Source organism: Etheostoma spectabile, chromosome 1, assembly GCF_008692095.1.
Source record: "Etheostoma spectabile isolate EspeVRDwgs_2016 chromosome 1, UIUC_Espe_1.0, whole genome shotgun sequence".
NCBI lineage: Eukaryota > Metazoa > Chordata > Actinopteri > Perciformes > Percidae > Etheostoma > Etheostoma spectabile.
Genome location: NC_045733.1, coordinates 31,959,038 through 31,985,944, shown reverse-complemented (window position 1 = coordinate 31,985,944; position 26,907 = coordinate 31,959,038). Strand labels below are relative to the sequence as shown.

The following is a 26,907-nucleotide window of genomic DNA, read 5'->3' as shown; positions in this document are numbered from 1 at the left end:
AACAGTCAGTCTGAAGACACAACAACAACACATACACAACAGTCAGTCTGAAGACACACAACAACAAATACACAAACAGTCAGTCTGAAGACACACAACAACACATACACCACAGTCAGTCTGAGACACACAACAACAAATACACAAAGTCAGTCTGAAGACACACAACAACAAATACACAACAGTCAGGTCTGAAGACACACAACAACACATACACAACAGTCAGTCTGAAGACACCCAACAAACACATACAACAGTCAGTCTGAAGACACACAACCACACATACACAACAGTCAGTCTGAAGACACACAACAACACATACACAACAGTCAGTCTGAAGACACACAACAACACATACACAACAGTCAGTCTGAAGACACACAACAACACATACACAACAGTCAGTCTGAAGACACACAACAACACATACACAACAGTCAGTCTGAAGACACACAACAACACATACACAACAGTCAGTCTGAAGACACACAACAACACATACACAACAGTCAGTCTGAAGACACACAACAACAAATACACAACAGTCAGTCTGAAGACACACAACAACACATACACAACAGTCAGTCTGAAGACACACAACAACAAATACACAACAGTCAGTCTGAAGACACACAACAACAAATACACAACAGTCAGTCTGAAGACACACAACAACACATACACAACAGTCAGTCTGAAGACACACAACAACACATACACAACAGTCAGTCTGAAGACACACAACAACACATACACAACAGTCAGTCTGAAGACACACAACAACACATACACAACAGTCAGTCTGAAGACACACAACAACACATACACAACAGTCAGTCTGAAGACACACAACAACACATACACAACAGTCAGTCTGAAGACACACAACAACACATACACAACAGTCAGTCTGAAGACACACAACAACACATACACAACAGTCAGTCTGAAGACACACAACAACACATACACAACAGTCAGTCTGAAGACACACAACAACACATACACAACAGTCAGTCTGAAGACACACAACAACACATACACAACAGTCAGTCTGAAGACACACAACAACACATACACAACAGTCAGTCTGAAGACACACAACAACACATACACAACAGTCAGTCTGAAGACACACAACAACACATACACAACAGTCAGTCTGAAGACACACAACAACACATACACAACAGTCAGTCTGAAGACACACAACAACAAATACACAACAGTCAGTCTGAAGACACACAACAACAAATACACAACAGTCAGTCAGTCTGAAAACACACAACAACAAATACACAACAACAGTCAGTCTGAAAACACACAACAACAAATACACAACAACAGTCAGTCTGAAAACACACAACAACTAATACACAACAGTCAGTCTGAAAACACACAACAACAAACACACAACAACAGTCAGTCTGAAAACACACAACACAGTGTGTGTGTGTGTGTCTACTGTATGTGTGTGTGTGTGTGTGTGTGTGTGTGTTACCTGCAGACTGAGCTCTGACAGTGTGACTCCTATAGATAGGGGGCGCTGTGGGTCTAAAATCTGAAACACAAACACACAGTTTACCTGCTGAACGCATCACTTCCTGTCCTTCCTGCACCAGCATCGGGTCTGGTGAACGTTTACGTGTTTTAAGGGTTTCGGGAATGGGCAAAAACATGGCTCGCTAGCGCCCCCTGCAAGTTTAAAAAGGCCTTATCCCCTGCTGTACGTTTAACGTGGACTCACAAAACCTGGTCCACATGTGTAGCATGGTAGGACGGACATAACACTCCATTAGAGCCACACCCTAAACCCAACAGGTGGTCCGCCATTTTGAATTCAAAGGTCAAAATTAGTGTGATTTTGGCCATTTCCAAATGTCGTACTTTAAACCTCATGTCGTCCTCATGTCGTCCTCATGTCGTCCTCATGTCGTCCTCATGTTGTCCTCATATCGTCCTCATGTTGCCTTCATGTTGTCCTCATGTGGACCCTAACCCGGCGGTGGACCCCAACCCTAACCCGGCGGTGGACCCCAACCCTAACCTGGCGGTGGACCCTACCCCTACTGTGGCGGTGGACCTTAAGCTGACAGTGGACCCTAACCCGGCGGTGGACCCGACCCCTAACCCGGCGGTGGACCCTACCCCTACCCAGGCGGTGGACCCGACCCCTACCCCTGGACCCGACCCCTAACCCGGCGGTGGACCCTACCCCTGGACCCGACCCCTAACGCGGTGGTGGACCCCTACCCCGGCGGTGGACCCGACCCCTACCCCGGCGGTCGACCCGACCCCTACCCCTGGACCCTACCCCTACCCCGGCGGTGGACCCTACCCCGGCGGTGGACCCGACCCCGGCGGTGGACCCGACCCCGGCGGTGGACCCGACCCCTACCCCTGGACCCTACCCCTACCCGGCGGTGGACCCTACCCCGGCGGTGGACCCGACCCCTACCCCGGCGGGGGACCTGACCCCTACCCCTGGACCCTACCCCTACCCCGGCGGTGGACCCTACCCCGGCGGTGGACCCGACCCCTACCCCTGAACCCTACCCCTACCCCAGTAGCGTCATACTCACGTCGTCCTCGTAGCGCAGGTGGATGCTGCTGATCTTCACCTGCAGGTTCTTGATCACCTGAGTCGCCAATTTCTCCACAAACGTGTCCTTCTTCTCCTCCGCTGGCTTCTCTGAAATACACACATATTACACATTATTATATAATACACACACATACAGTATGTACACATATATATATATATACATACACACACTTTTCTTTTTAAATTAAAGATAATGAACATACATAATTATGTATGCACATAACAGAAAGGCCAGCGAAAAGAGAGAAAGATGAAGCAGGCGTATTAGAGTATGTTGGTTAGGGAGGAGAAGGACCAACACGGGTCCATCATCACGTTTTATCTGAGTTCATATTAAATGAGAAATGCTTTCTGGAAACAGTTAATCTGATGAATATCAAAGGAAATCCGTCTCATCAGATTTGATCTTGAGGATTTTCTTCTTATGTGAAGAACGCTGAATAAATTATGAGTTATTAACTTTTAGGTCATTTTATGGTTGCTACCCTCCACAAAACGCAGAAGAAGAAGAAGTTGTAGTTAATGTCCCCCAGTATTCAATTCAATTACATTTTATTTATAGTATCAATTCATAACAAGAGTTATCTCAAGACACTTTACAGATAGACCACACTCCAGAATTTACAAGGACCCAACAGTTCTAGTAGTCTCCTCCAGAGCAGCAACAGTGCGAGTATGTCCTCTCTTTCTCACACATGGGGGGGGGGGGGGGGGGCAACAAAGACAGACGGAAGAGGACGGACGAGAAGACGAGAGACTTTCTGGATTTAATTTATCAGGAACTCGTAAAGGAAATGGGCGACAAAGGTTAGGACAAGCCGTGGGACGTCCTGGGAGACAATGGAAGACGCTCAGACAGAGAGACATGTCTCAAAAAAAGAGTCTTGCAGCGGTGCCGGGGGGACAATAAAAGACACGTTGCATCTGCATCGTCATAGCGACGTGTTGATAGCATTGTTGTTTTCTTATTATAGCTCGATATGTCTATCAGCTGGGACATGAGCTCTATGGAGCCGGTCCCATAGTGATCATGTGATGTTGTCCCATAGTGATCATGTGATGTTGTCCCATAGTGATCATGTGATGTTGTCCCATAGTGATCATGTGATGTTGTCCCATAGTGATCATGTGATGTTGTCCCATAGTGATCATGTGACGGTAGACGTCTGTTGTGTGATTCAGTGTAAATGAATGAAACACCTTAAAATGTCTCCAACCAATCAGATGTCCCCGTCTGACCCTAAAGCAGCATGTGATGTCATCACCACAGCTTCTTACTGGCTGTAAAGCCGTGTGATGGTGATGTCATCACCACAGGCTGTGGCTCAGTGGTAGAGTGGTTGCCTGCCAATCGGAAGGTTGGTGGTTCGATCCCCGCCCCTGCAGTCATTGTCGAAGTGTCCTTGGGCAAGACACTGAACCCCGAGTTGCCCCCGGTGCTGCATCGGAGTGTGAATGTGTGTGAATGTTTACCTGATGAGCAGGTGGCACCTTGTACGGCAGCCCCGGCCACAGTGTATGAATGTGTGTGATGGTGAATGTTTCCTGTAGATGTAAAAGCGCTTTGAGCAGTTGTTAAGACTGGAAAAGATATAGAAATACAGCACATTACACAGCTTCTTATTGGCTGTAAAGCCGTGTGATGGTGATGTCATCACCACAGCTTCTTATTGGCTGTAAACACACTTTCACCAGATTTATTCTCAGGAGGTTTTTTACTGAACTGCAGATAATTTGATTGACACGTGGAAGGAAACTTATTTAGTAACGTGGCGATAACTTTTGGTCTTTTCTGCTTTTAACGAGAGCTGGGGGGGGCGGGCGGGGGGGCGGGGGAAGACATGCAGGAATCGTCTCAGGTCGGACTGGAACCCTGGACCTCTGGTCGAGCATAAACCTCTACGTAAAGGTGCGCCTGCTCCGCCCACTGGGCCAACCCGGCCACCCTTACCTGCTTTGTTGTCATGGCGTTTCAGCTTCTTCAAGCCTTTTTTAGGCTTTTTGTGTTTTTTACTTCCTTTGGAGACTTTGGCAGCGTTAAAGAGAGAGACGGCGGTTAGAGACAGGAAGCCCACACACACAGACAGGAAGCAGGAAGCAGAATCACATTTACAATTCATGTTCAGGGGTAGAGAAGTACACCTGAGTACAGTTCAGACTGAAGGTCATGGTCAAGGTCAAAGTTTACTTCTAAAGCACATTTACAAACAGTCGCTACTGCCCCAAAGTGCTGCACAAATATAAATAACATAACATAAAAGCATAATAAATAACCAGAGAAACACATCAAAATCAGACTATGCCAAAAACAAAAAGACAGTTAACAACAGATAAAAACTCAGATCAATAACAATGACATGTCAGAGAGATAAGATGGATAGAATAGCAGAAAGAGAGAATATATATCCTAGAGTAGAGGACGCTGCTCTAATGTTGAGAGGGAGAGAGATCCAGAGCTTAGGACCTGCTACTGGGACAGGTCTGTCCTTCTGGGTCTCAGTCTGGTTCTGGGACACTCTAACAGCACCTGGTCCGGGACCTGAGTGCTCTGACTGGAGCGTACAAAACCAGCATATCAGATAAATATGATGGCGTCGGCCCATTAAGAGATTTAAAAACAAACAATAAGAGTAATAGTTTAGAATGGATGGAAATGGATGGGGGGGGGGGGGGGGGGGGGGCCTGCAGCCGCATTCTGGACTATCTGTAATCGGTGAACCGAAGACTGATCAAGGCCAGAGTACAGGGAGTTCCAGTAGTCCAGGTGATCTGTGACCAGGGCCTGCACACCTGTCTCCAGGTGGCTGTGGGGCAGGTAAGGCTCAAGTTACAAATTCAGTTTTTTTATCATTTAAGTTTAAAAAATTCAGTAACATCCAGTCTTTTACGTCATGTAGGCATTTCCTCAGAGCTTCAACTGAGTGAGTTTTGGTATTCACAGGTTAATCTGGACGTCATCTGCAAAGCAGTGAAAGGAAATGTTGTGTTTTAGGAAGATTGATCCCCGGGGCAACATATCCAGCGAGAAGAAGACTGGGCCTAAAACTGAGCCTTGGGGCACCCCGCTGTCAAACGGGGCTTTATTTGAGTAAAAAGGCCCAAGGTTTACAGAAAAAGACCTGTCTGTCAGATCTGACTGGAACCACTTCAGAGCCCTTACAGGACTCGAGTCTTGACAATAAAACCTTGTGGTCAAATCTAAAAGCCCAGCAGAGCTACCGGAATCAGAAATTAAAAGATCATTAAAAACTTTTAAAAGAGCAGTTTCTGTGCTGGGACCAGATCTAAAACCAGACTGGAATTATTATTATTATGATGAACTGAACTGAAAAAATTAAACGTTGATAACTTGTTGAATATGACAATTATACATATATACATACATATATACATACATACATATATACATACATACATACATACATATATATTCATACATATATATACATATATTCATACATATATATACATATATACATACATACATATATACACATACATACATATACATATATATATACATACATCATACATATATATTCATACATATATACATATATACATACATACACATACATACATATACATATATATATACACTACACATACATACATATACATATATTTACATACATATATATACAGATACACATATACATACATATATACATATATATACATACATACATACATACATATATATACATACATACATACATACATATATATACATACATATATATACATATATACATACATACATATATACATACATATATATAATATACATACATATATATATACATATCATACATATATATACATACATATATACATATATACATACACATATATATACATACATATCTATACATATATACATACACATATATATACATACATATATATATACATACATACATATACATTATACATACACATATATACATACATACATATATGTATATATATATATATATATATATATATATAAATACACACATACATATATACACATACATATACATATATACACACATACATACACATACATAAACAAAGCCAGTAAATTAGAATATTTTGAAAAACTTGATTTATTTCAGTAATTGCATTTAAAAGGTGTAACTTGTACATTATATTTATTCATTGCACACAGACTGATGCATTCAAATGTTTATTTCATTTAATTTTGATGATTTGAAGTGGCAACAAATGAAAACCCAAAATTCCGTGTGTCACAAAATTAGAATATTGTGTAAGGGTTAAATTTTGAAGACACCTGGTGCCACAAACTAATCAGCTGATTAACTCAAAACACCTGCAAAGGGCTTTAAATGGTCTCTCAGTCCAGTTCTGAAGCCCACACAAACATGGGCAAGACTTCAGATGTGACAGCTGTCCAGAAGGCGACCATCGACACATTGCACAAGGAGGGACAGACACAAAAGGTTATGGCTGAAGAGGCTGGCTGTTCTCAGAGCTCTGAGTCCAAACACATTAATAGAGAGGCAAAGGGAAGGAAAAAGTGTACAAGCGATAGGGATCACCGCGCCCTAGTCAAGATTGTGAAAAAAAACATTCAAAAATGTGGGGGAGATTCACAAGGAGTGGACAGCTGCTGGAGTCAGTGCTTCAAGATCCACCACCAAGAGACGCTTGAAAGACATGGGTTTCAACTGCCGCATACCTCGTGTCAAGCCACTGTTGACCAAGAAACAGCGCGAAAAGCGTCTCACCTGGGCTAAGGAAAAAAAGAGCTGGACTGCTGCTGAGTGCTCCAAAGTCACGTTCTCTGACGAAAGCAAATTTTGCATTTCCTTTGGAAATCGAGGTCCCAGAGTCTGGAGGAAGACAGGGGAGGCACAGGATCCACGTTGCCTGAAGCCTAGTGTAAAGTTTCCACCATCAGTGATGGTTTGGGGTGCCATGTCATCTGCTGGTGTCGGTCCACTCTGTTTCCTGAGATCCAGGGTCAACGCAGCCGTCTACCAGCAAGTTTTAGAGCCCTTCATGCTTCCTGCTGCTGACCTGCTCTATGGAGATGGAGACTTCAGGTTCCAACAGGACTTGGCGCCTGCACACCCGTGCCTGGTTTACGGACCATGGTATTTCTGTTCTAAATTGGCCAGCCAACTCCCCTGACCTCAGCCCCGTAGAACATCTGTGGGGTATTGTGAAAAGGAAGATGCAGAATGCCAGACCCAAAAACGCAGAAGAGCTGAAGGCCACTATCAGAGCAACCTGGGCTCTCACAACACCTGAGCAGGGCCAGAAACTCATGGACTCCATGCCACGCCGCATTAATGCAGACATTGAGGCAGAAGGAGCTCCAACCAAGTATTGAGTATTGTACATGCTCATATTTTTCATTTTCATACTTTTCAGTTGGCCAACATTTCTAAAAACTCCCTTTTTTGTATTAGCCTTAATATTCTAATTTTGTGACACACGGAATTTTGGGTTTTCATTTGTTGCCACTTCAAATCATCAAAATTAAATGAAATAAACATTTGAATGCATCAGTCTGTGTGCAATGAATAAATATAATGTACAAGTTACACCTTTTAAATGCAATTACTGAAATAAATCAAGTTTTTCAAAATATTCTAATTTACTGGCTTTTACCTGTGTGTGTATATATATATATACATATATATATATATATATATATATATATATATATATATATATATACATATATATATTTATATATATATATAGCTACTATCCGTCTGTTTTGTTGAACACTATGAAGCTGACACGTTGGGCTTTATTTTTGTAAGTGAAGATGTTCGTGTTGTGTCTGTGTGACGACAACGTTACACCCAGCCCTCTCTGTCCTCTGATAGGATGCTGACAACAGGTAACCATAGCTACCTCTGTCCTCTGATAGGATGCTGACAACAGGTAACCATAGCTACCTCTGTCCTCTGGGGGGCTAGCCAGCTTTAAGGCAGCTAGCCATGAGTTGAGGTCCGGTTTCCTTGTCAAAGGTAGCCTGTGGAAATGTATCGTAACCCCCCCTTGGCCCTATACAGTTCCTTACTGCAGCCCCCCCCCCCCCCCCCTTAGCCCTATACAGTTCCTAAAACCGGATCCTGGACCCTTATCAGAAAAGAGTTTACAGAAGGGCTCGGGGGGGATGCCAGCACGTTCACGAGGACTGATTCTCCTACGTAAACCTTTAAAAGGACACGAGCTTTGGGACAGTTGCACGAGGTTTGACATGTACAGATAAGTGGTCCTCATATTTAATGATGAAAGTCATTATCAGTAAATATCATATTATATTTATAAGATTGTAATAACTAGAACTGCACGCAGTTTCAACGGGGTCCAAGCCTCCCCGCGCCAGTCGTCCCCAGCGACCCGGGGAACACACCAATCACCGCCCCGCTGCGAGGACCGCCCCGGGAGCGGGCCTAGATGGTATCCGTCAAATTTTGTAAAATTCAGAGGAGCGGTTCATGAGAAATACACTTTTTTTGTATTTGTAGCGCCCCCTAATGGCCCATCGTTCCCAATTTTAGTATGAAACCTCCGTGCGGCATGCCAAACAATCACCCCAAGTTTGGTGTTGATACCACGTATTTTGGCCGAGATATGGCAAAGTTTGTTCATGAAAAACACACTTTTTTGTATTTGTGGCGCCCCCTAGCGGCCAATGTTCGTGAAATTTGTTTCAGAGCCTCAGGGGGTCATAGCAAGTAATATTCTAAAGTTTCGCTTTTATAGCATTTATTTTGGCCGAGATATGGCAACGGAACTGTTTTCATAGCTAGCTACGAAACTTTGTTTGCGCGTAACGCGCAATGTTTATCCTATAGATAATCTTTATGCAACTTTGTGTCAGGTGGGTCTGGAGATGCTATGTGCCAAGTTTCGTGCAGATCCAGTGCACGGTCTCGGAGGAGTTAGAAAAAGTTGGTTTTTGATAAATCGCGATTTTTCACGCATAAAAGTCTAGGCGGAAATGGGCGTGGCCTATATCACGAGATTCAGTAGGATCCAGGGAACGCGTGGATGTAAGGTTTTTAAATTTCCGATGTACGGTTTGCGAGTTATAGGGCCAAACGTGTTTTGTCCTGGTATAGCGCCACCTAGTGGTGGAAGTGGGTCAATTTTTTTGGCTGAGGTCTTTGCGGACTTTCGGACCAGTTCTGAAAATGGCGCATCGCCACCATGTACGGTTTAGGCTGCAGCACCACTTTTATGCGGAGAAGAATAATGAAGAAGAATAAGAAGAAGAAGAAGAAGAAACCTAGCGAAAACAACAGGGTTCCACAGCCCTGCTGTGTGAACCGCGTATCGCCTTGCGATTACTGCGGTGCACGCATCCTCGGGCTTGGACCCCTAATAATAATCTTCAGGCATGCATATGTCCATCTGTCTGTCCGTGTCCGTGTGTGTGTGTCTGTGTCCGTGTGTGTGTGTCTGTGTGTGTGTGTGTGTGTGTGTGTGTGTGTGTGTGTGTTACCGTTGGGAGCCTCCTTGTAAACAACCCTCTCCAGGCTGAACAGCAGATCTCCAGACTGAGACGCTGACAGCAAACGCAGCATGAACAACACACAGCAGTTAATTCATTCATTCATTTATTCATCGTCCAATCACACACCCACACGGCCCTACAGACGTCCAATCAGACACACCCACAGGGCCCTACAGACGTCCAATCAGACACACCCACACGGCCCTACAGACGTCCAATCAGACACACCCACACGGCCCTGCAGACGTCCAATCAGACACACCCACAGGGCCCTGCAGACGTCCAATCAGACACACCCACAGGGCCCTGCAGACGTCCAATCAGACACACCCACAGGGCCCTGCAGACGTCCAATCAGAGAGCTGTCTCACCTCTGCGTGCGGCCGTCTGCAGCGCCTCCTCGATGCGCTGCAGCTCCCTCTGCTTGGCCTCCTGCTGGTAGCGCTCCTCCTTCGCTGCATCGTACTTCATCGCTGCAAAGACACACAAAACTCTTCAGACTCCCCCGGACAGAGAGGCTTTTATTGTGAAGGAGATACAGGACAGAGAGGCTTTTATTGTGAAGGAGCTCTGGATGGATGAATATTTATTATTGTTATTATACCGTCAACTACAGAGGATTAACAGAGTCCCTAGCTAGCCTCCAACACACAAATAAACTGCATGTTACTACATGTTACTACATATTATTATACAGTTACTACATGTTATTACACAGTTACTACATGTTACTACATGTTACTACATGTTACTACATGTTATACAGAGGACTCACTGGCTCCGGGGACGACCAGCAGGTGCAGCCCCTCCAGCGTGGCGACCACGGCGTCGTTGTACAGGTTCTTCCAGGGGATCTTCAGCGTCAGTTTCCCTGGAAACAGATCAAGTCAGACGCCGTCTCCGTAGCAACAAGCACCCTGGCGTCAGGATGGAGGTTTGAGTGCTACGTGCTAGAGCCGGCCGACAGATATTATCGCGGTCCCTCCCGATGGGAGTCCCGCGCTCAGATTTAAACAGGTTACGACATAATGTCATCCTCAAATTAGTGAAATCCATGGAATAATAAATTGATAAATTATTAATAATAATAAAGTTTCTCATTACAAACAATAACAGAAAACTCATGACAGCTAACAGTGACATGGTGTGCGCTAATGTGACGCACACGAAATGTATATGTATATAATATCTTCGGTTATTGTTGAAATGAGAGAGAAGCATTTGATATCAGCGTATGTTTAGATGTAGTATTTGGTAGAAGCGTATGTTTAGATGTAGTATTTGATATCAGCGTATGTTTAGATGTAGTATTTGGTAGAAGCGTATGTTTAGATGTAGTATTTGATATCAGCGTATGTTTAGATGTAGTATTTGGTAGAAGTGTATGTTTAGATGTAGTATTTGATATCAGCGTATGTTTAGATGTAGTATTTGGTAGAAGCGTATGTTTAGATGTTGTATTTGGTAGAAGCGTATGTTTAGATGTAGTATTTGATAGAAGCGTATGTTTAGATGTAGTATTTGATATCAGCGTATGTTTAGATGTAGTATTTGGTAGAAGCGTATGTTTAGATGTAGTATTTGATATCAGCGTATGTTTAGATGTAGTATTTGATATCAGCGTATGTTTAGATGTAGTATTTGGTAGAAGTGTATGTTTAGATGTAGTATTTGATATCAGTGTATGTTTAGATGTAGTATTTGGTAGAAGTGTATGTTTAGATGTAGTATTTGATATCAGTGTATGTTTAGATGTAGTATTTGGTAGAAGCGTATGTTTAGATGTAGTATTTGGTAGAAGTGTATGTTTAGATGTAGTATTTGATATCAGCGTATGTTTAGATGTAGTATTTGGTAGAAGTGTATGTTTAGATGTAGTATTTGATATCAGCGTATGTTTAGATGTAGTATTTGGTAGAAGCGTATGTTTAGATGTTGTATTTGGTAGAAGCGTATGTTTAGATGTAGTATTTGATATCAGCGTATGTTTAGATGTAGTATTTGGTAGAAGCGTATGTTTAGATGTAGTATTTGATATCAGCGTATGTTTAGATGTAGTATTTGATATCAGCGTATGTTTAGATGTAGTATTTGGTAGAAGTGTATGTTTAGATGTAGTATTTGATATCAGTGTATGTTTAGATGTAGTATTTGGTAGAAGTGTATGTTTAGATGTAGTATTTGATATCAGTGTATGTTTAGATGTAGTATTTGGTAGAAGCGTATGTTTAGATGTAGTATTTGGTAGAAGTGTATGTTTAGATGTAGTATTTGATATCAGTGTATGTTTAGATGTAGTATTTGGTAGAAGTGTATGTTTAGATGTAGTATTTGATATCAGCGTATGTTTAGATGTTGTATTTGGTAGAAGCGTATGTTTAGATGTAGTATTTGGTAGAAGCGTATGTTTAGATGTAGTATTTGGTAGAAGCGTATGTTTAGATGTAGTATTTGGTAGAAGCGTATGTTTAGATGTAGTATTTGGTAGAAGCGTATGTTTAGATGTAGTATTTGGTAGAAGCGTATGTTTAGATGTAGTATTTGGTAGAAGCGTATGTTTAGATGTAGTATTTGGTAGAAGTGTATGTTTAGATGTTGTATTTGGTAGAAGCGTATGTTTAGATGTAGTATTTGGTAGAAGCGTATGTTTAGATGTAGTATTTGGTAGAAGCGTATGTTTAGATGTAGTATTTGGTAGAAGCGTATGTTTAGATGTAGTATTTGGTAGAAGCGTATGTTTAGATGTAGTATTTGGTAGAAGCGTATGTTTAGATGTAGTATTTGGTAGAAGCGTATGTTTAGATGTAGTATTTGATATCAGCGTATGTTTAGATGTAGTATTTGATATCAGCGTATGTTTAGATGTAGTATTTGATATCAGCGTATGTTTAGATGTTGTATTTGGTAGAAGCGTATGTTTAGATGTAGTATTTGATATCAGCGTATGTTTAGATGTAGTATTTGGTAGAAGCGTATGTTTAGATGTAGTATTTGATAGAAGCGTATGTTTAGATGTAGTATTTGGTAGAAGCGTATGTTTAGATGTAGTATTTGATATCAGCGTATGTTTAGATGTAGTATTTGATAGAAGTGTATGTTTAGATGTAGTATTTGGTAGAAGCGTATGTTTAGATGTAGTATTTGATATCAGCGTATGTTTAGATGTAGTATTTGATATCAGCGTATGTTTAGATGTAGTATTTGGTAGAAGCGTATGTTTAGATGTTGTATTTGGTAGAAGCGTATGTTTAGATGTAGTATTTGATATCAGCGTATGTTTAGATGTAGTATTTGATAGAAGCGTATGTTTAGATGTAGTATTTGGTAGAAGCGTATGTTTAGATGTTGTATTTGGTAGAAGCGTATGTTTAGATGTAGTATTTGATATCAGCGTATGTTTAGATGTAGTATTTGATAGAAGCGTATGTTTAGATGTAGTATTTGATAGAAGCGTATGTTTAGATGTAGTATTTGATAGAAGCATATGTTTAGATGTAGTATTTGGTAGAAGCGTATGTTTAGATGTAGTATTTGGTAGAAGCGTATGTTTAGATGTAGTATTTGATATCAGCGTATGTTTAGATGTAGTATTTGGTAGAAGTGTATGTTTAGATGTAGTATTTGGTAGAAGTGTATGTTTAGATGTAGTATTTGATATCAGCGTATGTTTAGATGTAGTATTTGATAGAAGCGTATGTTTAGATGTAGTATTTGATATCAGCGTATGTTTAGATGTAGTATTTGATATCAGCGTATGTTTAGATGTAGTATTTGGTAGAAGCGTATGTTTAGATGTAGTATTTGATATCAGCGTATGTTTAGATGTTGTATTTGGTAGAAGCGTATGTTTAGATGTTGTATTTGATAGAAGCGTATGTTTAGATGTAGTATTTGATATCAGCGTATGTTTAGATGTAGTATTTGGTAGAAGCGTATGTTTAGATGTAGTATTTGGTAGAAGCGTATGTTTAGATGTAGTATTTGATATCAGCGTATGTTTAGATGTAGTATTTGGTAGAAGCGTATGTTTAGATGTAGTATTTGGTAGAAGCGTATGTTTAGATGTAGTATTTGGTAGAAGCGTATATTTAGATGTAGTATTTGGTAGAAGCGTATGTTTAGATGTAGTATTTGGTAGAAGCGTATGTTTAGATGTTGTATTTGGTAGAAGCGTATGTTTAGATGTAGTATTTGGTAGAAGCGTATGTTTAGATGTAGTATTTGGTAGAAGCGTATGTTTAGATGTAGTATTTGGTAGAAGCGTATGTTTAGATGTAGTATTTGATAGAAGCATATGTTTAGATGTAGTATTTGGTAGAAGTGTATGTTTAGATGTAGTATTTGGTAGAAGCGTATGTTTAGATGTAGTATTTGGTAGAAGCGTATGTTTAGATGTAGTATTTGGTAGAAGCGTATGTTTAGATGTTGTATTTGGTAGAAGCGTATGTTTAGATGTAGTATTTGGTAGAAGCGTATGTTTAGATGTAGTATTTGATAGAAGCGTATGTTTAGATGTAGTATTTGGTAGAAGCGTATGTTTAGATGTAGTATTTGATATCAGCGTATGTTTAGATGTAGTATTTGGTAGAAGCGTATGTTTAGATGTAGTATTTGGTAGAAGCGTATGTTTAGATGTAGTATTGGTAGAAGCGTATGTTTAGATGTAGTATTTGGTAGAAGCGTATGTTTAGATGTTGTATTTGGTAGAAGCGTATGTTTAGATGTAGTATTTGGTAGAAGCGTATGTTTAGATGTAGTATTTGGTAGAAGCGTATGTTTAGATGTAGTATTTGGTAGAAGCGTATGTTTAGATGTTGTATTTGGTAGAAGCGTATGTTTAGATGTAGTATTTGGTAGAAGCGTATGTTTAGATGTAGTATTTGGTAGAAGCGTATGTTTAGATGTAGTATTTGATATCAGCGTATGTTTAGATGTAGTATTTGGTAGAAGCGTATGTTTAGATGTTGTATTTGGTAGAAGCGTATGTTTAGATGTAGTATTTGGTAGAAGCGTATGTTTAGATGTAGTATTTGGTAGAAGCGTATGTTTAGATGTAGTATTTGGTAGAAGCGTATGTTTAGATGTTGTATTTGGTAGAAGCATATGTTTAGATGTTGTATTTGATATCAGTGTATGTTTAGATGTAGTATTTGATATCAGCGTATGTTTAGATGTAGTATTTGGTAGAAGCGTATGTTTAGATGTAGTATTTGGTAGAAGTGTATGTTTAGATGTAGTATTTGGTAGAAGCGTATGTTTAGATGTAGTATTTGGTAGAAGCGTATGTTTAGATGTTGTATTTGATATCAGTGTATGTTTAGATGTAGTATTTGGTAGAAGCGTATGTTTAGATGTAGTATTTGGTAGAAGCGTATGTTTAGATGTAGTATTTGGTAGAAGCGTATGTTTAGATGTTGTATTTGATATCAGTGTATGTTTAGATGTAGTATTTGGTAGAAGCGTATGTTTAGATGTAGTATTTGGTAGAAGCGTATGTTTAGATGTAGTATTTGGTAGAAGCGTATGTTTAGATGTAGTATTTGGTAGAAGCATATGTTTAGATGTAGTATTTGGTAGAAGCGTATGTTTAGATGTAGTATTTGGTAGAAGCGTATGATTAGATGTTGTATTTGATATCAGTGTATGTTTAGATGTAGTATTTGGTAGAAGCGTATGATTGGTCCTTTGGTCCAGGGCTCTGTGGAGCAGCCGTCTGCCAGCAGGGGGCAGCGTGGCGCTGGGCTCGGCTCTGCAGAGCTCTCGTCTCCTGCTAAGATCTGCTCCTGTTCCACAGGTTGGTGAAGCTTTACCTGTATACTTCTGCAGACATGGTACACAGATACAACTGTAACCTCCGACTGGTCTGCTGGAGGGAAGATAACACGGTTTATTTGGTTGTGTACCAGTAGCTAAGTGTCGTGGGCCGTACTATCGCGGCGGCTACAAGATGGCGCCGGCAGTGAACTTTCTGTTGAGACCAAAAGAGTGAAATAAGATTTAAATGTTTGTGTCTAGGTTGTCTTTTAAAGACATATTTGTGGTGAGAAAGCAGCCTGTGTTGAATGAATGTTGTAATGTGATTTATACGTTTGTCTTCAGCTCAAGCGGTGGTACGGTAACGACAGCCGTTAGCGGTAGAAAGGGTCTTCTTAGTTTAATATAATAGTTTAATAGTTGAGGTTCAGACAGGGAACCGCCTAAAGACGCTGTCTGTTTAACGGGACTTCCTGTTAGCTGAATGCTAGCTCAGTTCTACGACTGAGTGAGCTTAAATGTGTTAGGACATGTTCAAATTGGGAATTGTAATCGTTTCATTTGAAAGCTAACTAGCTATGGTATTTTGTTTTGTTCTGAACTTTGTGTTTATGCTGATGTATAAAAGAAATCTGGAGAATTACAAGTATTTTTGCATATCTGCAAATAAAAGATTCTGCTGAGCGACGCTGTCCTGAACACAGCACTCGTCTCCTGCTCATATTTCATACTCACCGATCTGTCCCGCCTTCACTTTAAAGGGGACATCGAAGTCGCTCTGCAACACAAAACAACATTTACAGACAGCTCCTTCCTTGGGTTGGGGGGGGGGGATCTGGGGGGGGGGATCTGAGGGGGGGTGGGGGGGGGCGGTTAACCTTCGTGTTGTCTTCCCGACCTGGACATTTCTGTTTTTCTGAGTCATTTTCAAATGAAGAACCTTTGATCGTTGTTATAAGCTTTCCAAGGCGTCGGACCGCCACCAGCCTGTTAGCGTTTCTAACAGGTTTTCCCCACTCAGCAACCCCCCCGCTGAGAAACCAACTCTGGTTATCGGCAGCTCCATTCTGAGAAACGTGAAGTTAGCGAAGCCGGCAGCCGTAGTTAAGTGCATCCCGGGGGCTAGAGCGGGCGACGTTGAGTCTTATCTTAAACTGCTGGCTAAGGATGATCGTAAATACAGCAAGATTGTTATTCACGTTGGCGTTAATGACTCCCGGTTACGGCAATCGGAGGTTACTAAGATTAATGTTGAATCGGTGTGTACATACGCGAAGTCAATGTGGGACACCGTAGTTTTCTCTGGACCCCTGCCAAATCTAACCAGCGATGACACGTATAGCCGCATGTCGTCATTTCGCCGCTGGCTATCGAGGTGGTGTCCAGATCATGATGTGGGCTTTGTGGATCACTGGCAGTCTTTCTGGGGAAGACCTGATCTGATTCGGAGAGACGGCATTCATCCCACTTGGGCTGGAGCAGCTCTCATTTCTAGAAACATTGACAAGTGTATTGGTGGACCTAATCCTTGACAATCCATAGTTGGGACCAGGAGGCAGAGTCCCAGTCTAACACACTTCTCTGCTCCTTTATTCCAGGTGTTACCTAGTAAAACCCCATAGTGACGGTGTCTGCCCCCCGACCATTAAAATTATTTAAATCAAAGGTAAACAGAAGAGGAGCTGTGCATGAAAACCTCATAACAATTAAAACCACAAGTGCAATAGTTCAAAAGAATAGGAGAATTAAATGTGGACTCTTAAACATCAGATCTCTCTCTTCTAAAGGTGTACTAGTAAATGAATTGATATCAGATTCTGATATTGATTTATTTTGTCTTACTGAAACCTGGCTGAGTAATGGAGAATATGTTAGTCTAAATGAATCCACCCCCCCAGTCATATTAATACTCACATTCCTCGAGGCGCAGGCCGAGGAGGTGGAGTTGCAGCTATCTTTGATTCTAGTCTACTAATCAGCTCTAAACCTAAACTAAATTATAACTCATTAGAAAGTCTTGTTCTTAGTCTCTCACACCCAAGTTGGAAATCAATGCAACCAGTTCTATTTGTTATAGTGTACCGAGACCCTGGTCCAGACTCTGAACCAGTTCTATTTGTTATAGTGTACCGAGCACCTGGTCCAGACTCTGAACCAGTTCTATTTGTTATAGTGTACCGAGCACCTGGTCCAGACTCTGAACCAGTTCTATTTGTTATAGTGTACCGAGCACCTGGTCCAGACTCTGAACCAGTTCTATTTGTTATAGTGTACCGAGCACCTGGTCCAGACTCTGAACCAGTTCTATTTGTTATAGTGTACCGAGCACCTGGTCCAGACTCTGAACCAGTTCTATTTGTTATAGTGTACCGAGCACCTGGTCCAGACTCTGAACCAGTTCTATTTGTTATAGTGTACCGAGCACCTGGTCCAGACTCTGAACCAGTTCTATTTGTTATAGTGTACCGAGCACCTGGTCCAGACTCTGAACCAGTTCTATTTGTTATAGTGTACCGAGCACCTGGTCCATACTCTGAATTTTTATCCGAATTTGCAGAGTTTCTATCGAACTTAGTGCTAAAAACGGACAAAGTTATTATTGTAGGGGATTTTAATATTCATGTGGACGATGAGAATGATAGCCTTAGTACTGCGTTTATCTCTCTATTAGATTCTATTATAGCCTTAGTACTGCGTTTATCTCTATTAGATTCTATTATAGTCTTAGTACTGCGTTTATCTCTCTATTAGATTCTATTATAGTCTTAGTACTGCGTTTATCTCTCTATTAGATTCTATTATAGTCTTAGTACTTCGTTTATCTCTCTATTAGATTCTATTATAGTCTTAGTACTGCGTTTATCTCTCTATTAGATTCTATTATAGCCTTAGTACTGCGTTTATCTCTATTAGATTCTATTATAGTCTTAGTACTGCGTTTATCTCTCTATTAGATTCTATTATAGCCTTAGCACTTCGTTTATCTCTCTATTAGATTCTATTGGCTTCTCTCAAAGTGTACATAAACCGACTCACCGTTTTAACCCCCCCCCCATCTTGTTCTGGTGTATGGTGTTGAAATTGAACATTTAATAGTGTTCCCACAGAATCCTTCCTATCTGACCACTGTTTGATAACTTTTGAGTTATACTGCTGAACTACACGCTGTTAGGCCAAACCTCCTATACAAGATGTCTACCTGATAGTGCTGGAGCTAAATTTAAGGATGCGATTCCGTTAGCATTTAATTCATTACCAAGTCCCAAAGTAACGGAGGACTCCTATGCTATTAGTCCCTCCCAAATCCATCATTTTGTTGATAGTGCAGCAGGCTCGCTACGAATGACTCTAGACTCTGTTGCCCCTCTAAAAAAGAAGATAATAAAACAAAGAAGGTTAGCTCCATGGTATAACACTGAAACTCGCAAATTAAAGCAAATATCGCGGAAACTTGAGAAGATCTGGCGCTCCACCAAACTGGAAAATTCTCGTTTAACCTGGCAAGATAGTCTTAAACGTATAGGAAGGCCCTCCGTAATGCCAGAGCAGCGTACTACTCGTCATTGATAGAGGAAAATAGGAACAACCCCAGGTTTCTTTTCAGTACTGTAGCCAGGCTAACAGAAGGTCACAGCTCTACTGAGCCAAGTATTCCCAGAGCTCTTAGTAGTAACGACTTTATGAGGTTCTTCAATGATAAAATTATAACTATTAGAAGCAAAATTCACCAAGACCTGCCTTTAACTGGCACTGACTTATCTCTAAACTCAGGAACCTTAGAAACAGCTGTAAAACCAGATACATGTTTTGACTGCTTTGCTTCACTTGATCTTTATCAATTTAATTCAATTATTTCTTCATCTAAGCCATCAACCTGCCTCTTAGATCCCATCCCGACTAGGCTTCATCTAAACCATCAACCTGCCTCTTAGACCCCATCCCGACTAGGCTACTTAAAGAAGTTTTACCATTAGTCAACACTTCACTACTGAATATAATCAATTTGTCTTTATTAACAGGCTATGTACCACAGCACTTTAAAGTAGCTGTAATTAAACCTCTTCTGAAAAAGCCAAACCTTGATCCAGATGTTTTAGCCAACTATAGACCTATATCCAACCTTGATCCAGATGTTTTAGCCAACTATAGACCTATATCCAACCCTGATCCAGATGTTTTAGCCAACTATAGACCTATATCCAACCTTGATCCAGATGTTTTAGCCAACTATAGACCTATATCTAACCTTCCATTTCTCTCTAAGATTCTTGAGAAAGCAGTCGCCAAACAGCTGTGCGACTTTCTGCATAGCAACAGCTTATTTGAGGATTTTCAGTCAGGATTTAGAGTTCATCATAGCACAGAGACAGCACTTGTGAAAATTACTAATGACCTCCTAATTGCTTCAGACAAAGGACTTATCTCTGTACTTGTGTTATTAGATCTTAGCGCTGCATTTGATACCATTGACCATCATATCTTATTACAGAGATTGGAACATTTAATTGGCATTAAAGGGACTGCTCTAAGCTGGTTTAAGTCTTATTTATCAGATCCATCTCAGTTTGTTAATGTTAACGATGAATCCTCTGTGCACGCCAACGTTAGTCATGGAGTCCCACAAGGATCTGTGCTCGGTCCAATCCTGTTCACTTTATATATGCTTCCTTTAGGCAGTATTATTAGGAAACACTCCATAAACTTTCATTGTTATGCAGATGATACTCAGTTATATCTATCAATCAAGATGGATGAAACTAATCAGTTAGCTAAACTTCAAACGTGCCTTCAGGATATTAAAACCTGGATGACCTGTAATTTTCTAATGTTAAACTCCGATAAAACTGAAGTTATTGCTCTCGGACCCAAGCACCTTCGTGACGCACTATCCAAAGATATAGTTACTCTGGATGGCATCACCCTGGCCTCCAGCACCACCCTGGCCTCCAGCATCACCCTGGCCCCCAGCACCACCCTGGCCACCAGCATCACCCTGGCCCCCAGCACCACCCTGGCCCCCAGCACCACCCTGGCCTCCAGCACCACCCTGGCCTCCAGCACCACCCTGGCCCCCAGCACCACCCTGGCCTCCAGCACCACAGTGAAGAATCTTGGAGTCATCTTTGATCAGGACATGTCCTTTAATTCCCATTTAAAGCAAATTTCAAGGATCGCCTTTTTTCACCTACGTAATATTGCAAAAATCAGGAATATCCTGTCTAAAAATGATGCAGAAAAATTAGTCCATGCATTTGTTACTTCTAGGTTGGATTACTGCAATTCTCTGTTATCAGGCTGCTCGAAAAAATCCATAAAGACTCTACAGCTGATCCAGAATGCTGCGGCACGTGTTCTGACAGGAACCAGGAAAAGAGATCACGTTTCTCCTGTTTTAGCTTCTCTGCATTGGCTTCCTGTAAAATTTAGAATAGAATTTAAAATCCTTCTTCTCACCTACAAAGCTCTTCATGGTCAGGCTCCATCTTATCTTAAAGAGCTTATAGTACCTTACAACCCTGGGAGAGAACTACGCTCCAGAATGCAGGGTTACTGGTGGTTCCTAGAGTCTCTAAAAATAGAACAGGAGCCAGAGCGTTCAGCTATCAGCCCCTCTCCTATGGAACCAGGTTCCAGTTTGGGTCCGGGAGGCAGACACCGTCTCCACATTTAAGAGTAGGCTTAAGACTTTCCTTTTTGATAAAGCTTATAGTTAGGGCATAGAATCGAATATTGTTAGGGAGTAGTAGTTAGTCACATTGTTTTCAGATTTATCTATCATATAATATAACTAAAGGGAGACTTGGCATACAGCCCGATCCGGTTGGGGAGAGTTCTGGCCCGGCCGGGCTGGAGCTCTCTTTACCTTGTCTCTCTTGGTTTTGTTGTAATAGTTTTAGACAGCTGGGGACTTATTTTGATACACTGAGCTCCTCTCTCCTCTATCTTTCCATCTTTTCATTTATGTGCATCCATGTCCCAGAAATGCTTGTTACTAACCTAGTTACTAACCTAGTTACTAACCTAGTTACTAACCTAGCTACTAACCTAGCTCTGGGGAGTCCTTATGTTCTTTTTTCCCCAGCATGTTCCCTTGCATCAGAGAGGCTCCGAAATCAGGGTAGCAGCTATTGCCATGGTTCCGCTACACGTTCTGTGATGCCATGTTCAACTGCTACACTGTGGTGCCCTGCTGTGTCCTGCTACGTCCTGCTACGTCCTGCTACGTCCTGCTACGTCCTGCTACGTCCTGCTACGTCCTGCTGTGCCTTGTAATGCTGCACAGCGTCCTGCTATGCCATGAACTACCACAAAGAACTGCTACAAACTACTAATTTTTTCTATTTTTGTTATTGCCACTCTTCATTAACCCCAACCGGCCCGTCAGACACCGCCTACCAAGAGCCTGGGTCTGACGGAGGTTTCTGCCTAAAAGGAAGTTTTTCCTCGCCACTGTGGCCCTGTTGCTGCTCTGGAGGAAACTACTAGAACTGTTGGGTCCTTGTAAATTCTGGAGTGTGGTCTATCTGTAAAGTGTCTTGAGATAATTCTTGTTATGAATTGATACTATAAATAAAATTGAATTGAATTGAATTATTGTCAAGAAGACACCAGGAGGTTAACAGAATGATAATACTGGGTTACCCCGGGTGTAATGACCCCGGTATGGTAACCATGACGACTCGAGACTTCCGGTTATGGCGGCACGGTGAGCAGACGCGTTTTCCTCGTGCTCAATTGTTTTTTAAGAAATCCTGCATTTTACTCCAGAGTGAGGATATATAAAGAGACACAATTGCAACCGCAAGAGTAAACTACTTCAAACATGCCAAAAAAAACGGCTAAGGAGAAGAAGATGATGGAAAATTCCGAGCATGACGGCCAAGAGATATGCCAGGAGCTAGCTGAAGAGGAATCGTGCTCATCGAAGCAGGCACCCGCGGCTGCCTCTGCGGTCACCGTACAAGCCATAAACTTGGATAATCCTTCACCAAAGGACATCATGCTTGCCATAAACTCATTCAAACAAGACTTTAACATAAAAATTGACGGTGTACTGACGGAAATAAGGAATGTCCAAACAGACGTCAAAAACTGCAGCGGGCGTATCATGGAGGCCGAAACGCGGATATCTACGGCAGAAGACAATATACAAACCCTGAAAGAAACAATCGAAAACCTTGAGAGTAAGACCAAAAATCTCACTGACAAAGTCAACGATTTAGAAGGGAGAAGTAGACGTAATAACCTGCGTGTACTGGGCATACCCGAGAAAGTAGAAGGCAATGACACCTGCTCCTTTATGGAAAAATGGATAGCGGATACTTTGAAGATAGCGCCACCGGTTTTGGAGAGAGCGCATCGGATAACAGCGAGCCAAAGTTCCACCAGGTATCCGAGAACCGTCATCGTCAAGTGTTTAAACTACAAGGACAGAGAAAATATTTGGAGAGCTGCACGGATACGGAAAGAGGTGACGTACCAAAACAATAAAATAAGATTTCTTCCTGACCTGCCAGCGGAGGTGTATAAGCAACAGAGAAAGTACGACGGCGTGAGGAGGCGGCTGCGGGAACACGGACTGGACAAACACCGGATCATATATCCTGCACGGCTCCTGCTGACCGTCGATGACCGTGCGGTCGTCTTCAACACACCAGCGGACGTGAACAAGTACATCGTTGAGCTGGAGCCGGTGACTGAGGAAGGCTAGACTGAGTAGCTACGTCCTAATGAGAATTCATATTACACTAAGAGGTGTGTAGGGCTTACTTTCGTTGGAAACTAGGCATTGTACTACTTACAGACTTGATTCTCTTAAGGTACAAGTGTAAAGTTTTAATAGGCCCGGTTTTAAACTCGGTTTCATTTTTTCTATTGTGTTTTCCGTTTGAAATGCAACTAGTTACTTTCCAAATAAGTGATGAAAGCTACGCGTATGTTATATGGCGCACAATCTGTCTCACGTGGATAGTTACAATAATCTATCTGGATACTTTTGTATATAGATAAGCAGTTGGGCTGAGATTTGGTTTACAAGTGAATAGTTCCTCAGTATAGTGTGGACCTATTGCTGATAATGGAGGGAAGTTATGTAGGGGTTTGGGGGAGCCTGAATGTTCTAGTGTGTCAGGCTTGGGTTTTGGGTGAGTCGCTCTCTTCTATTTTGTTTTGGTTAAATTCAAAATTGTACCCTTTCATAGTTTTTATTGCTGTGCTTGCACTAAGGTTATTGGCCCCTTTCAAGGTTAACCACTATACTATAACAAATGATAGATGTTTTGGTTGAATTTGTCTCTTGGAATTGTAGAGGCCTACGTAAACTTATTAAAATAAAACAAGTAGTAGGTAGAATTAAACAGCTAAGAGCCAAAATTGTATTCCTACAGGAAACACACATGCTAGATCACGAGACAATCAAAATTAAACGGAGATGGCCAGGACAGGTACTATCTTCAGCTTACTCCTCTAATTCCAGAGGAGTCATCACCTTGATACATAAGTCCATTCCTTTGCGCATAGAAGACCCCAACGGTCGATTTTTGATTGTACAGGGAAAGATTCTGTCAACTCAGGTTAATCTGGTTAATGTGTATGGACCTAATGATGATAATGCAAATTTTTATAGTGACTTATTTTTGAGAATCTCCACAATGCCTGGAAGACACATAGTGGCAGGTGACTTCAATTGTGTTTTGCAGCCCACTAAGGACCGGTCGTCTGGTACAGACAACACTCATATAAGGTCTAGGAAAACTTTACAACACTTTATAAAGGAACTTAACCTGGTGGATATATGGAGGGCTCAGAACCCACTAAAAAGGGAATACTCATGTTGGTCGAGCACTTCTAAAGGATACTCAAGAATAGACTACTTTTTGATATCAGCTGAACTAATTTCCTGCATCAGAAACTGTCAATACAGTAGTATTCTAATATCAGATCACGCTCTTGTATCTTTGACATATGTTGAACCAAAACTTGTTCATAATCGTACTAAATGGAGATTTCAGATACACTGGATGCAAGACAAAAGATTTCTTGAGTTCTTAGGGAAACAGATTGATTACTATTTTGAACAAAACACCACCCAAACGTCAGCTACAATTAGATGGGAAGCCTTTAAGGCCTTTATACGAGGACAAATTATAAGTTATACGAGCAGAAAAACAAAGGAGAAACTAAAGCCCTTGAAGTCAAAATTAGTTTACTAGAGGAAAAGAGTTTACAAGGAGGCCAAAATACCGATAATGTTTTAAAAGAATTACTATTGTTAAGGACCCAATATAATGAAATAACTCATGAAATAGCAGCAACCAATTTATTAAGATTAAAGCAACAATTTTACGATCAGGGAGAGAAACCAGGCAGGCTGCTTGCTTGGCGAATAAAACAACAGGAATCAGAAAGAGCAATTACTAGTATTGAGGATGGAAATGGTAATATAACTATTAACCCAATGGAAATTAATAAAGCGTTTAGAAATTTCTATGAAAAACTATATTGCTCTGAACATCTGCCATCGACTGAGACCAACTCCGTGTTTTTTGATAACCTTAACATTCCCAAAATACCTGAAGAACTGAAAATTAAGTTAGATAACGATCTTACTGCAGCTGAAGTTATGGAGGCTATAACTACATTAAAAGGTGGTAAAACAGCAGGACCTGATGGCCTGCCTATCGACCTATATAAATATTTCAAAGATAAACTGGTTAGGCCACTCCTTGACATGTATATAGAATGTTGTGATAGTAACTGCCTTCCTACTTCTATGAGAGAAGCCTTGATCATCCTTTTACCTAAACCTGGAAAACCTAATACAACATGTGAAAATATGCGACCTATAAGCTTGATAAATACAGATACAAAAATACTAAGTAACATTTTGGCAAGGAGGTTAGAGACCGTGCTCCCGAGCATTGTGGGGGATGATCAAAATGGGTTCATTAAGGGCAGACAGGGATTTCATAATGTAAGACGTGTCCTAAATATTCTGCATAGTCAAAAAGAGGACAAGGATACAGCTGTTCTCTCGCTTGATGCAGAGAAAGCTTTCGATAGAGTTGAATGGACTTATCTATTTGACGTTATTGTGAAATTTGGATTTGGTAGTTCCTTTCTGCGTTGGATAAAACTATTACATTCCAATCCCGCAGCTGAAGTTTTAACCAATGAGCTGGTCTCTGAGCCGTTTAATATTACAAGGGGTTGTCCTCAAGGTTCACCTCTGTCCCCACTTCTATTCATTTTGGCTATCGAACCGCTAGCAATAGCCGTAAGGTCTAGCACTCACATACAAGGGATAACAATGGGTGGCATGGAACATAAAATAGCTTTATTCGCTGACGATGTTGTGCTCTTCTTAAAACAGTTAAACACCTCTATTCCAGCACTTCTAGAGCTGATTAGTCAGTTCGGAAATATCTCCGGGTATAAAGTCAACACATCAAAGTCATCGTTAATGTTGCTCAATAAAAATATCTGTCCAGCTACATCACATTTTTTCACTTTGAAATTAACATCCAGTTTTACATATTTGGGTATTAAAATAGCTCCCGAATTAGAAAATATAATTTCTACAAATTACAATGCACTAATGGAATCAACATCTAAAGAGCTAGAGAGATTGCTACCTTTACCAATTTCATTGATTGGAAGGATAAATATACTGAAGATGACTACTTTGCCTAAATTCATGTATCTATTCCAAAATATCCCTTTGGCGCCACCTGTTGGATTGTTTTCGAAGATTAACTCATTATTTAGGAAATTTATTTGGAACAAGAAAAGCCCCCGAGTTCGTCTCTCTCTTCTTTATCTTCCATTTGATACGGGAGGGTTGAAATGTCCCAACCTGTACTGGTACTATTTAGCTGCACAACTGAGGACAATGATGTTTTATTTTTCCTCTGAAGAAAAACCATCATGGGTGGATATGGAGTCTTGTGATTTTGCATTGCCATTAAACTTGTATTTATACTCAGATAAGTGCAAACAATTGAAAACACTCACCACGCACCCCATTGTTAGGAATATGATTAAAGTATGGTTTGAAGCT

The 26,907-nt window shown here is 41.1% G+C and overlaps 1 protein-coding gene across 1 annotated transcript in view; it reads right to left on the bottom strand.

Moving 5' to 3' along the window:
• Positions 1–185: 185 nt before the first annotated feature.
• LOC116692422 (vacuolar protein sorting-associated protein 13C) overlaps positions 186–26,907 on the bottom strand; it is a 29,137-nt gene continuing 2,415 nt past the window's right edge. The window contains exons 3-10 of the mRNA XM_032520710.1: positions 16,584–16,626; positions 10,870–10,965; positions 10,466–10,567; positions 10,083–10,145; positions 4,557–4,631; positions 2,583–2,692; positions 1,502–1,561; positions 186–191 (exon numbers count right to left, since the gene is read on the bottom strand). Of these exons, the coding sequence (XP_032376601.1) occupies positions 186–191; positions 1,502–1,561; positions 2,583–2,692; positions 4,557–4,631; positions 10,083–10,145; positions 10,466–10,567; positions 10,870–10,965; positions 16,584–16,626 (555 nt within the window). The remainder of the gene's footprint in view (positions 192–1,501; positions 1,562–2,582; positions 2,693–4,556; positions 4,632–10,082; positions 10,146–10,465; positions 10,568–10,869; positions 10,966–16,583; positions 16,627–26,907) is intronic.